This window comes from Prionailurus bengalensis, chromosome E3 (genome assembly GCF_016509475.1).
Source record: "Prionailurus bengalensis isolate Pbe53 chromosome E3, Fcat_Pben_1.1_paternal_pri, whole genome shotgun sequence".
NCBI lineage: Eukaryota > Metazoa > Chordata > Mammalia > Carnivora > Felidae > Prionailurus > Prionailurus bengalensis.
The window spans coordinates 2,417,155-2,430,174 of record NC_057357.1 but is presented as its reverse complement, the minus strand read 5'-3'; the positions used below and the strand labels follow the sequence as shown (position 1 = coordinate 2,430,174).

The 13,020-nt window shown below is 61.0% G+C and overlaps 1 protein-coding gene across 3 annotated transcripts in view; it reads left to right on the top strand.

Annotated features, from left to right (window-relative positions):
• The window catches only part of SNX8 (sorting nexin 8), a 69,057-nt gene extending 56,684 nt beyond the window's left edge, over positions 1–12,373 (top strand). For 2 of the 3 annotated variants that reach the window (XM_043559546.1, XM_043559544.1), the window contains exons 3-11: positions 1,308–1,425; positions 1,690–1,811; positions 3,669–3,749; positions 4,865–5,025; positions 5,529–5,661; positions 8,386–8,454; positions 10,111–10,260; positions 10,656–10,805; positions 12,208–12,373. In XM_043559546.1, the coding sequence (XP_043415481.1) occupies positions 1,308–1,425; positions 1,690–1,811; positions 3,669–3,749; positions 4,865–5,025; positions 5,529–5,661; positions 8,386–8,454; positions 10,111–10,260; positions 10,656–10,805; positions 12,208–12,318 (1,095 nt within the window). In that variant the 3' untranslated portion in view covers positions 12,319–12,373. The remainder of the gene's footprint in view (positions 1–1,307; positions 1,426–1,689; positions 1,812–3,668; positions 3,750–4,864; positions 5,026–5,528; positions 5,662–8,385; positions 8,455–10,110; positions 10,261–10,655; positions 10,806–12,207) is intronic. The other variant, XM_043559545.1, reaches the window with a different exon arrangement.
• The last annotated feature ends 647 nt before the right edge of the window (positions 12,374–13,020 follow it).

Sequence of the window (13,020 nt, the reverse complement as noted above, 5' to 3'; positions counted from 1 at the left end):
ACCGAGGCCTGTGAGTAAACTTAGTTCTCCCATGCCCGTGGGTGCCATTCCCCCAGGTGACGGCGCATCAGAGGGGCATGAGGTTGGGCTTCTGGCCCTTTCCGTCTCAGTAACGTAATTCCTTAAGCATGTGTGTCGTCTGTAAGGAGGCAGCCCTGCCGGGCGGAGGGATCAGCCTGCAGGTGTTCAGGCAGAGGGGCCACGCGTTTTGTCCTGCATCCCGCTCGCCAGAGGCTGGGGCAGATCCAGAGGGGGCGCAACACATGCAGTCCCCAGCACGTGGCACAACTGACTGTGTTTTTCTTCATGTAGCATGTTTAATTTTTTTGTAGACTTTAGGGGGTAGTTTTAGATTCACCGCAACATTGAGCTGAATGGACAGAGATTTCCCGTAATTCCCCGCTCCCCCCCAGACTCCCCCATTATCGGTGTCCCCCAGATGGTGGATTTGTCACAGTCGGTGACCCCACACTGACACGCTGTTATCACCCGGAGTCCGTGGTTCACAGGAGGGTCCCTCTGGGTGGGTGCACGGTCTGTGGGTTTGGGCGAACGTGGGACGGCAGGTGTCCACCGTCCCGTGTCTCTCGCGCTGTTCGCCGCCCTAAAAGTCCCCTGTGCTCCCCGTGCTCCTTCCTCCGCCCTGAGCCCGGGCAGCCCCTGTCTTCTGTCTGTGCAGCTCTGCCTCTTCCAGGACGTCCTGTCGTTGGAATCACCCGGCCTCTCTCACTCCGCAGCATCATTTACCACCAGGGCAGCTTGTATACTTCCCAGGCTAGCGGCTCGTGCGCGTCCGTCGCGTGGGCCCTTCCAGTAGGTCCAGGTCGCGCCTCTGTCGCGTGGATCCCTCGTGGCGCCCGCGGTTTTATCTGCCACGGGGCAGACGGACTTGCAGTCGGACGTCCGCTCCGTCCGCCCCCCTCGTCGGGGTCTGGTCTGCGTCGGCTGCTGGGCCCGGGACGCCGTCACGCTGGTCGCACCGGTGTTGGGGCGTGTGTGGGAGGACGGCCCCGGCCCCCAGTGGGGAAGGCCTCCGGCCCGAGCGCTGCCTTTGAGGGTGGGGTGGGTGCCAGCTTTGCGGCTGAGCGCTCCGTGAAGACCGCGGTGGGGGCTGGACGTGAGGCCTGAGCCGCGCGGCGCCGGGAGGGAGGAGGGCGCCCGTCCTCGCCGTGGAGGCCCCGTGAGCGGGGATGAGGCCGCGCGACGCGTGGGCTCCGTCTCGGGGCGGGGGGGATGGGAGGGAGGGGAGCGGTGACCCGGGGAGGTTTCCGGCGTCGGGCGTGAGCGTGGGCCCTCTTGTCTTCTAGCGCTTCAGGTCCTCCGTGTACAGACGGTACAACGACTTCGTGGTTTTCCACGAGATGCTGCTGCAGAAGTTCCCCTACCGCATGGTGCCGGCCCTTCCGCCCAAGAGAGTGCTGGGAGGTAGAGCGGGCTCGGGCGGGGGCCGGGGCGCCCGGTGCGAGACGTGCGCAGGAAGGCCGGGGCCAGCTAGGGTGGGTGCCGCGGACCCCCTCGTTCCCCACTGGTGGCGCCCAGCGCTCCCGCTGGGGACCGGCGAGGGGCGGCTAATGTGGGCTACGACAGAAGGGACCCGGGCTTTTCCCGGCACGTTTCCGGACGGCCGGGGAGGCGGGGGCGGGGGGCATGGCGCAGGCTGCCGGCCGACCCCTCGCTCTCGGTCTGCAGCCGACCGCGAGTTCATTGAGGCCCGGCGCAGGGCCCTGAGGCGCTTCATTAACCTGGTGGCCCGGCACCCCCCGTTCTCCGAGGACGTGGCCCTCCGGCTCTTCCTGTCCTTCAGTGGCCCGGTGAGTATCACTCTGCTGTGGGTGCGCCCCGAGGCTCCCGCGTGAGTGGCGTTCCTAAGCGTGCTTGTTCTCCTGCCCTCCTCGTTTGGGGGCCCTCGGGGAGTCTGCTGCCCTCGTGGTGCCAGGAGTGACATCTGCTCTCCTCCCAGATCACGGGGGTGTAACGTTACGAGGCGCCCCTGGCTTTGGCTTGGCAGGATTTTGTGTATCCAGGTAGAGGGTTCTCTGCACGGTCGCCGTGGGCACTGAGGCTCGGTCACAGAGGCTCTGTTTGGGAGGGGTTACGGAAATGCTCGAGACCCCAGATCAGGATGAGCGATTTCTGGGAAGCGAAAAGAGCCACCTTAAGTACCACTGGAAGGCTGAGTTGAGTTATATATTTTTTTAATGTTTATTTTTGAGTGAGAGAGAGAGAGAGAGAGAGAGAGAGAGTACGCACACAAGGGAGGGGCAGAGAGAGAGGGGGACAGAGGATCCCAAGCAGGCTCCAGGCTCTGAACCTTCAGCACAGAGCCCAACACGGGGCTCCAACTCACGAAGCGTGAGATCGTGGCCTGAACCGAAGTTGGACGCTTACCCGACTGAGCCCCCCAGGAGTCCCCTGAGCTGAGTCTTTCTAAGGGAGCTGCAGCATAGACCTTCGTGACGGGACTGTCTCCACGTGGACGTTAGTTTCAGTTAGAAACCAGGCGGCCGTGGGCGTCCCTCTGCTGTCTTGCAGTGTCCTTGTTCACAGTTGTGGAGGAAGTCACTGCCTGGTCCCCAGGGTGGCCGGCTCCGCCTAGGAAGAGGGTGGGGTGGGGGTGGGGCTCCAACACGGTAGCTTTCCCTTCCCCAGGGACCTAGGAGGGGCTCGATCCCACACTCCCTTCCCCTGCAGGAAGATGAGACACACCGAGACCCTCCTTGAGAAGGCCGCTGGCTTTCCCTCTATGCCAGCCAGGGGATACCTGTCACCTTTGCCTCTTTTATGGGACCTAAAGCAGTCGTTCAGGGGACGTTTCTGTGACTACCTGCCCTTGAGCTGGGAGTGTGGGTCTTCTGAACGCTGGGTGGACAGGTTGCTTTAGAGCAGGGATCTTCATTGCCACAAGAGGAACGTGGTGGGACGTGGGAGCTGTACACGGCTCACGACGGGAGGCTGCTCCTAGACGTGGAGCCAGACGGCGCCCCCATTCTAGAGGCATGAGGCTCCTCTGACCCCTTGTTCTCACACAGGTAGAGTGTCCCTATGGCCTCCTTGACTCTTTCCTCTGGTAAAACGAGAGAATTGGGCCAGAGGGTCTTCAGGGCCTCTCTGAAATTCTAGAATTCCTTGACCCACAAACAGCTGCATGTTAGGATCTTTGCCTGTGTTTCCCGTGGCTCTTTGTGGGTCCTTGACGTGGACTGCCACAGAGGCCTGCTGTCAGAGGGCCGGGCTGGGCCCCTGTGTGCTGCCCACCAGCTCTCCCGGGGCTCCGTGGGCCTGGGGCCCGTGGGTCTGTGTGCAGGGAGGAAGAGACCCCGTCTCTGGTCCCTGTGCCCCACGTGGGTGGGACCTAGAGGATGTGACGAGCCCGACAGCAGCACGGACGCCGTCCCTGCCGTGTGCGTGCGGTCTCTGTTTCCTGGAGACAGGTCTCCCCTCCGGAGCTGCCGTTAGGTCAGGCTTTCCAGTCTGTGGACGGCCGTCCTGAAGGTGGAGGTCAGTGGAGAAAAGTCCGGGAAGAGATCCTGGATACTTACGTGAGAGCAGATCCGTGGAAACCTGGCTCTCTGGAGGAGGGACTACATCCTGCCTTTCGCTGACTTAATGGGTCCCAGGCAGACGCTGCTGCGGCTGGTGGATGTGGCGTTTCTGTCTTCCTTTCGCAGGACGTGCAGAACAAGCTGAAGGAGTCGGCTCAGTGTGTTGGAGACGAGTTCATGAGCTGCAAGCTGGCTCCTCGGGCCAAGGTACCGCTCCCGCCGCCACACTCGCCCCCCCAACCAGGGCGGCGACCGCGTACCAGCTACCGCCCTGGGCCTCCCCCGCGTGCTGGAGACGACACGAAGGCCCGCGGCGCGGTTACTCATCGGCTCTCCTTTCAGACAGCGGGTGTGCCGCCCATTTCCCAGATGGGGAGACAGGCTCAGAGAGGCTGTCGTCTGGCAAGGTCCCAGACTTCTGAGCGGCCTGCCCGGACGTGACTGAGGCTTTTTGTGATTCGGGCAGACACTGGCTTCGTCACTAGCTTCTCGGATTTCAGGGGAGTGATTGTCACATTGGTTTATTTTAAAATTTAGTCTGTTCTTTTTTTCAAAAAGAATTGAGGTAGCTGTTGGCTAGCTTTTTTCCTTTCCTTTTTTAAATTTTTTGATGTTTGAGAGAGAGCGAGCCAGAGCGATTGGTGAGGGGCAGAGAGAGGGAGAGAGAGGATCTCAAGCAGGCTCTGCATTGTCAGCACAGAGCCTGGCGCGGGGCTCGATCCCACAGACCGCGAGATCGTGACCTGAGCTGAAACCAAGAGTCGGACGCTCAGCTGACTGAACCCCCGGGCGGCCCTCCTTTCTTGTTAAACTGCTTCTCCGTACAGAAATACATGTATCTTACCTTCATTTCATTCCCTAAGCAGCCCGTTTTGTAAGCATTATCTAGTTAATGTTACGGTAAACGATGGTTAATATTAACGGGTAGTTAACAGTAAAGCTGGTGAGAAGTTGATTCTTGGGGGAAAGCGAGGGCCCCTGGGAAGCCCTGCCTCGAGGGAGGGGTTAGGACTTTGTGATTGTCACTCTGAGCTTGAGGATTAGTACTTGAAGGTTAGTACAGGGGTGTGTTTCGGCAGGACGTCAGTTTGATCCGGCTTCAGCGGACACTAGGGGCCACTCCGCTTCGTGTCCGTGGTGTGTGGGTGATGATGGGCTGTTTCTTTCCTGGACCAGAAGGGAGGCCCAGCGAAGTGCCCCCGTGGCCTGGCGTCTGGGCTCACTGGCTGCTCAGTGGGTACCGTTCTTCCCCTGCCGACGGTCGTCTTTTCCCCAAGGCACTTCACGGCCAGTAACCCACGGCCTTCTCTCCTCCCTGTCAGGACTTCCTCCCAGCCGACATCCAGACTCAGTTCGCTGTCAGCCGGGAGCTCATTCGAAACATCTACAACAGCTTCCACAAGCTTCGCGACCGGGCCGAGCGGATTGCGTCGAGGGCCATCGACAATGCTGCTGACCTCCTCATCTTCGGGAAGGAGCTGAGGCAGGTGCCCCCAGCTCTGCAGGGCTCGGTCAGGTGGGGAGGGGCCTGCCGACGTCCAGGCAGAGGTGCTTGCCCAGAATCCCCTCCGTTCTGACCTGGTTCGCTTTGGAAGGGGGAAGCAGAGAGTTGGGGAAATGGTCAGTGATGTTAGGAAGAGGAAAACTGAGGCATTTAGGCAGGGAAACGTGGATCCCTCAATACGTGAGTGTGCACCAGTATGTCACACGTGTGTCACATGTATGTCACACGTTCTCCCGAGGTCGGGACTAGATCTGAGAAGGGGTTGATTTCACTTGGAAAAGGACACTGAGGGCTGTTGTCAGCATGACTCCGCCCTCCCCCGCAGGCGCTGGGGGTTGCTGGCTGGGACTGGTCCCGAGGTCTGGGGGAGGGGCTGAGGCCCGGCCTTTCCGCCGCAGTCCTGGGTCACGGGTTGTCGTGGCGGACGGCCAGGTCAGCTCCCAGGCCTTGAGTGTCTTGTCGTCCGTCTCTTTTTTCCCTAGTGCTTTAGGGTCTGATACGACCCCGCTCCCCTCCTGGGCCACTCTGCACAGTAGCACGTGGGGGTCCCTGAAACAGGCACTGAAAGGCCTGTCCGTTGAATTTGCACTGCTCGCCGACAAGGCCGCCCAGCAGGTGAGTGAATTTGTTCTCCACGGTGTCCGTTCCGAAGAACATTCTGTACCTGAGGAGCACACGCAGGACATCTTCTCACATGCACTTCAGAGGTCAGAGTCTGCGGCGAGTGGATTGCCGGGCCCCGCGGGAACTGCACATCCCCGTCAGTTCCGAGCGGCTTCCCGTGAGCCGTTGACTCTGAAGAGGGTTGCTGATGACGAAGACAGATGGGGTCTGATCTTCGGAGGGTTGACTCTGCTGAAATCAGACGCTGTAACTGCCCTGGCAAACGTAATATCTGACTTCCTCAGACACCTGTGGGTGGACCAAATAGTTTCCGCTGTGCTGTCCCAGCCAGCAAGTATTTGGCCCCTCGGTCACCTAAGAGAACAACGAGTAAGCTGCAGCACCCCGCGAGAGCCCCCTCATACCCCCCAGATACCCAGTTAGACTCCGGAAATGTTTCCGCCATCCACACGGGTGCGGTGTGGTCGTTGGGGATCGATTGGAAGGTGCGGTGTTCACTGACAGCCGGAAAGGCTCATCTGGGTGCTTTTATGCTGTAAAACTGCTACATGACTTTGAGGGTGAGCATTTGCTGCCCAGTTCTTGGGGAAACGGTCTTTCCCTAACCATCTAAAACCGTCTAAAAACGGTAGATGGTTTTAAATAAATTAAAATGATGTACTTGGGAAAGCCTTGCTGCCTCAGACGCAAAGCTCCTTAGTAGCAAGCCGGAGAACACGGTGACGGTGGCCGATCCCCAAGCGGGAATTGGGGGATTTTCAGGCTTCATGTGGGGCCCTCAGGGGCCCAGGATATCTCTGAGTGTTGAAGAAGGGATCTGATCTTGTTGCGGGTAGGGAAAGTCCCGGGTTTTCTTCCTCTGTGGTTCTGGTGCCTGTGTGTTCCCATTAGAAACTGGGGTTGGCGTTTCTCGGAATTGGTGCCGGGCCCAGTCCGTGTCCAGGTCTGCGTGGCGCCCACATTTCCACCGTGGGGAGGATCGGGCACGTGGTGTTGGAGGTGTGGCCGCGTGGAGAGGGAGCCTGCTCGGTGCGCGGCCGGTGTCTTGTGGTGGGACGTGGCTCAGGTCCCTTTGGTCTTGGGCCTGTGTCTGGTCCGTGAAAACGAGGGGGCTGGATGAAGTCATTAAAACACTTCTCATTTAACCTGTTGAACTTTCCTCACAGCTGATTGTAAAACGGAAAAGTGAAGTTATCCTGGTTGCGGGGATCCTGGGCCCCAGACAGCTCCTTCTTCAACAAGTAGCCTCGTGGCAGGGGTGGGGGTGTGTGTGGGGCGCACCGTGAGCCCCCCGAGGTCACGCAGAACGCGGGGTGGAAATTCCAAACTGTCGTCTCCGGTGGTTTCCGACTGAGATTTGGATGTTGGGTTTCTGCGTTTGAAGAGGGAGACAGGGTTCGGGCTTCTGATGTGCAAGTTCGTAGTTTGAAGTTCCCCCCCGGCTCCGAGATTCTCTGATATCTCACGGAGGCTGCTTTGAAATGCGACGTCTGAGGAAGTGCCACTTCCTGAATGTTGCTCTCTGTCCGCGGTGGTTTTCACAGTGAAGTGGAATTAGTGTCGTCTTAATGTGAAAGTGGATCAGAGGCCCATCAGGACTTTGATCCAGCACAGCCGGGGTTCTAGTCACTCTGGCCGTGTGAGCAAAGGCATGCGAGGGAGGGTTTTCCTCACTCTGTCTCCACGCGTCCTGGCTTTGTTCTCTGCAGACCGTGAGGAGATCTGCATCACCGCAGCCCAGCGAGACCGCTGAGACCCAGAGCGGGCCGTTTTCCTGCGGACAGGATGGCGGTGTGGGGTCTCACGCGTTGGGGCATCAGACTAGAACGAGGCCCTGGGAGCCAGGGACGCGAGCAGGAATGACCCTCAGGCCCTCCTACTACTAGAAGGGTTGGGGGAGGCTCCATTCTCCTGGGCCCCCTGCCCACTCAGGAAGGAACGGGGCACCTGTGGATCTCTGGTGTTTTCCTTTCCAGGTTTTAAAAGACTGAAACACTGCTATTTTCCTGTAACCTTACTGGCTGGAATCTTGGCTCTGGGCGTGGGTTGGAGTGGCCTGGAGCCTCTGAGGTCATCGGGCTGGAGTCCTGGGGTTCCCTGAGTCGGCCGCAGAGCGTGGGCCGAAACCGTTGGCTCGCGGTGCGGTGCTCGTAACCCCCTCAGACACGTCCTTCTATTCGCTTCTTCACACCTTCTGCCGCCACTGGGCCTGATGTGCGGTTTATGAGAGGCGCTCTTCATGCTCTGCCACAGCTGGAGCTCTAGAGGTCGTAAAAGGGCTCATTTTCGTGAGGAGCCGGTGCTGCGCCTGGGCGAGGTGCTCGGCAAGTGTTGGGAGCTGAAGGACGTAAGCCGTGCTGTAGCCCTTCGGGACACGTGGCCGTGAGCACAGTGTTAGCATTGGGTGTTCCCAGGAGGCCAGCCTGGTCCCAACTGCGACCGTGGCTTTGGCGGGCCGCGAGGCCCAGTGGTGTTGAGCGGCGAGCGCAAGCGGACGGGTGACCTTGGAGGCCCAGGACGTAGCTCTCGCCTAGCCGCTGGCTTCTCTGGCTCCCCTGCCTTGTGTGGGGGGCTGTCGTGTGGGAAGGGGGCTCTTCTGCAGAGCTGGCTGGTGGCCGTGGGGGGAGGGCCGGCTCAGGCCTGCAGATGGGAGGCCGTGGCTGGGCCTCTGGGTCCCGTGGTGCTCGGTGTTGGTCACCCACCCTTGTTTTCTAGGGCAAACAGGAAGAGAATGACGTGGTGGAGAAGTTGAACCTCTTCCTGGATTTGCTGCAGTCCTATAAAGTGAGTCCGGCTGTTCCTTGGCCAGGGACGGAGCTGTTGAGAAGTCTCCCGTGAACTTTCAGGGCTTGACTCCGGGGGGAGTGGGAAAAGAGCCGTGAAGCCAGGGCCGAGGAGGGAAGACCGTGGGTGGTCTCGGCGGGCACTGCAGGGGTTCTGGCTGTGGCCCGGCAGGCGTGCGGCAGGCCTCTGGCTTGCCTTGGTCTGCCCATGGAGGGTGTGTGGGTGTGTGCACATGCACACATACACGTGAGTGTAGGCTCACGTGAGTGCGTGTGTATAGGTAGGTGTGCATGTGTATGTGAGTGTGCGTGTGTATGAATGTGCATGCATGTGTGCATGCATATGTGTATGTGTGTTCACGTATGTACGTGAACCTGTGCGTGTGTGTGAATGTACCTGAACGAGTGTACGTGTGTATGTGTTAGGGTATCTGTGTATATATGTATCTGTGTGTACATGTGAATGTGTGTGCACACGTATTAATATGTGTACCAGTGTACGTGTTTGCATGCACAAGTGTGCACGTAGTGTGCATTTTTGCGTGTGTATGCATGCACGCCTATACGTGTGTGCACGTGTGTGTGTGTGAGAGCATGCGTGAATATGCTAGGTCCTTACAGATACCGTGAGGGGCTGGCCTGGTGCTGAGGGAGCTTGCCCCTTCCACGGGCAGAGATTCCAGGAAGTCTGACTGCAGACTTCCTAACTGTCGCAGCACTGGTGACAGGCTGGATTGCCTGTGAAGCCAGAGAATCCTTCTTGCTGAGCTCAAGGAGAGGGGGCCTAGTACTTTGAGGAATGTTCCGAAGGGATTTGTCTGTTAAGTTGGATGGTAGCCAGGCAGCCTCGAAGTCCCAGCACTGGTTCAGTGGCCGATATTTCCCACAAGACTCCTGATTGAAGTTATTTTAGGGCTGCAGGGAAATGCCCGTGCAGCTTCCTTTTGGAGACCGGTCTCGGTGCTGCCGGAGGCACACGGCGTTCTGACACTGGGCTGCGTGACAGGCCGAGGTCCGTTGCTGTCCCGGCGCTCTGGCATCTTCTCTGTGGACAGGCGCTGTCTTCTGTGTGGTTTTGGTTTGTGGTGCCGACTGGCACTGCGACCCCTCTTGGTTCGACCCCGGGCCTGGCCCCAAGCCGCTCTGTGCCGTGAACACTTCCTGGGCAGGGAGGGAGAGAGTGTGTGCCTGAGCCTTTTCTGAGGCGGGAGGGGCTGGGGTGTGAACGGCGTGGAGGGAGAGGCTCCAGTGTGAATGGCTTGGAGGTGCTCGAGTGTGAACGGTGCGGAGGGAGGGATTCGAATGTGAACGGCGCGGAGGGAGACGCTCGCGTGTGAACGGCGCAGAGGGAGAGGCTCGCGTGTTAATGGCGCGGAGCGGGGTCTCGAGTGTGAATGCCGGAGGGAGGGCTCGGGTATGAATGGCGGAGGGTGGAGGGAGGGCTGGAGTGTGAACGGCGTGGAAGGAGACCCTCGCGTGTGAACAGCGTGGAGGGAGAGGCTCGCGTGTGAATGTCGCGGACTCGGAAGCCCGCGTCTGTTGCATAGTCTCCTTCCCGTGCTCCCTTTCACCTGCTGGCTCCCACGGTGGGGGGCGGGGGGGACGGCTCCGGGTCCCTTCCCGCTGGGGGCCGAGCACGGTGCACCTCCCTCCACAGGACCTGTGCGAGCGGCACGAGAAGGGCGTGCTGCACAAGCACCAGCGGGCCCTGCACAAGTACAGCCTGATGAAGCGGCAGATGATGAGCGCCACTGTGCAGAGCCGGGAGCCCGACTCCGTGGAGCAGCTGGAGTCCCGCATCGTGGAGGTGGTCCTGGCGCGGGGGGTGGGGGGAGGGGGTGTGGGCGGCCTGGGTCTGCCCCGCTGGGCTGGGCTGGGCTGCGCGCCCGGCCTGGTGGCCCCCCGGAGCTGGACTTCCGGCCTGTCCTTGGCTGGCTCCCGTGCTGCCCGGACGTCGCTGCCCTGTGCTGGGGTAGCCGGCGGCGGGAGGGCCGCCCCGCCACGCCCAGAGCCGTGCTTTGTGCTTAACCCAACGGAGCCACCCAGGCGCCCCCGGAGCGGTGCCGTCCGGATGCCCGGTTGGCATGAGTGGCTGGCGTTTCCCTCGGCGGTGGGGCGGGGCGGGGCGCGGGCAGGGCCCGTGTTGGCGCGGCGCCCCGCGGTGCGCGCCACCCGGTGCAAGGGCGCCTCCTTCCCGTGCAGCAGGAGAACGCGATCCAGACGATGGAGCTCCGGGGCTACTTCTCCCTGTACTGCCTCCACCAGGAGATGCAGCTGGTCCACGTGTACCTGCCCCTCACCTCCCACATCCTCGGTGCCTTTGTCAACTCTCAGATCCAGGGGCACAAGGAGGTGGGTCTGCCTGCCAGCACCTTTCTGCCTGCAAGTCTGGCACCCTGCAGCTGGCCCGGCAGGGTCACCGGGAAGGGCAGGGAGCTGGGGGGTGAGAGGGTGGGCACGGGACCTTTCAGCCCGCCTCGCTCACATCTGCTAGTCTCACACGGAGCCTGAACTGCAGGGGTGAAGTTGTCCACGCCATTCTCGGGGGAGGGGACGGGACTGTGGGAGGCAACGAAGGAAGCATTTCTCTTCTCCCGGAGGAGTTTCAGAGTCGGGGTAAAGCAGAGCGTCCCCCAGAACTGAGTGAGACAAGAGACGGTGGGGAATCAGTCAGAGGAGGCAGGGGGTCGCTTCCTGAAGACCCCTGGTCAGCGTCCTCCAGATGGCGGCTTATAAACGGGGATGAAGCGCTGTGCTTGTCCTGAGGCTTGGCAAGCCGCGCTGACACCTGCCTGGCCCCCGTGACCCAGAGCCGTGTTGCGCTAGTCAGGCTTGGACTCTTTGCTTCTCAGATGGGGCCGGGTGTGTCCTCTCCGGACAGCCTGGAAGGCTGGGTGTCTGCAGGGTTGAGGAAATTTGTAAACGGTTCTCGGGTGGTTCTGCTTTTGCTGGTGCTGCCTTCAGACATCGTGTGTTCCGGGTTCCTTCGACGCCTTTAGTTAGCCTTGGGAGCGCAGTCACCTGCTCAGGGGTCCTTGATAACAGTGGGGGAGCTTGGGCCACAGCTTGTAGAGCCCCGGCTCTGTGCCTGTTGGAGCTCTGCGGCCTTGGTCATGTCCTTGAACCTCCACGATCACCTGGGGACCCGGAGGGCGATGGGCTGCAAGCAGCTGGGGTCTGGGGCTGTGCTGGGCGCACGGAAGACTACAGCATCCCTGTGCCCAGGGACCACACTGACCAGTGGGGGGTGGGGGGGGCCATCCTGACTCAGCCAGCCAGGGAGGAATGGGCTTCTCCCGGACCGGGTAGATGTGTGTGGAGCCCACATGTGGGGTGGGTATGGTTCTGTCTGGACGGACAGCGCATAGCAGGAGCTCAGGTGTGCAGTCCATAACACTCGCGGACGACATCTTGGAGGCAGGGTGAGGGGCTAGAAGGTGGAGGCTGTCAGTCCGGTCGGGGGCATTTGTGAATGAGCGTCTCAGCGGGCAGCTCAGTCTCTGCTCTAGAACCAGTCATGCTGGAAACACCCGGACGGCTTGTCGTGGTGGACTTCGGATTCCCCTTATGCCAAGCCATCCGAGGCGGAAGGGGATGAGAGCAGGCAGCGGAGGGGCCTGTGGCGCCGGGGGCAGTGGCCGGGGTCTCCGGGTGGGCTGTGTCGGGCTTCTAGGGGTTTTGCGGGGAACGGACACACTGGGGCGTGTCGCCAGCTCGTGGCCTGTCTCAACCTGGGACACTCCCTCTTCTCCAGATGAGCAAGGTGTGGAACGACCTGAAGCCCAAACTAAACTGCCTCTTCGCTGGACCCAGCGGCTCCCCGACTCCACCGAGGCTCCCGCAGGACGGCGTGTCTCCTCGCTAGTGCCAGATGCCTGGGGCGGGAGCTCCGGGCGGCCTCACTAAAACCTCTTTCCAAATGGCGTGTTCCTGTTTAATTCCCTCCAGATAGTGGCTGCCCCCCACCCCCCGCGGGGTCCCCGGTGTCTGACTGACCCCCAGGCCCAGTGGGGCCGGGGTTTGGGTGCTCCCCTTGTGGGGAGTGGGGCTGAGGATGTGACCCTAGGCCTCTGAACATCCACGAGGGCCGGAGGCCATGGGGGTCTGCTCAGCTGTCCTGGGCCCCGCCTGACGCTGCACTGTGCCTGAGCCTGGCGGTCAAGAGTTAAGGTTCCCTGGAAAGGTCTTCTCTGATTCCAGGAGGTCAGGGTGGCGAGGATGGCTTCCACATAGCAGGTGCCTGGGGGCATGTGCAGGGGGCACCCATGAGTTTTGGGGAGTCGGGAGGGTCTGGGTCCGATGACCAGGGATGGGGAAGTTGGAACCCCCGTGTCGGACACGAGGTGGCCGTATCTGATGAACCGGTCAGTGAGGGTGGACTGTGATCTAAGGCCGGCGGGCACTCCGGACGGGTGTGGGTACGGCGGGGCCTCGGCGGGGGGGGGGTCGCTGGGTGCACAGACGGTGTCCACCTCCAGGAGGCAGGCGTGGGTCGGTACCATGGGGCCCTGGTCTGGACTGGGTCTGGGTAAAGTGTCCTGTGTCCCTCCCTGTCATGTGCCCGTGG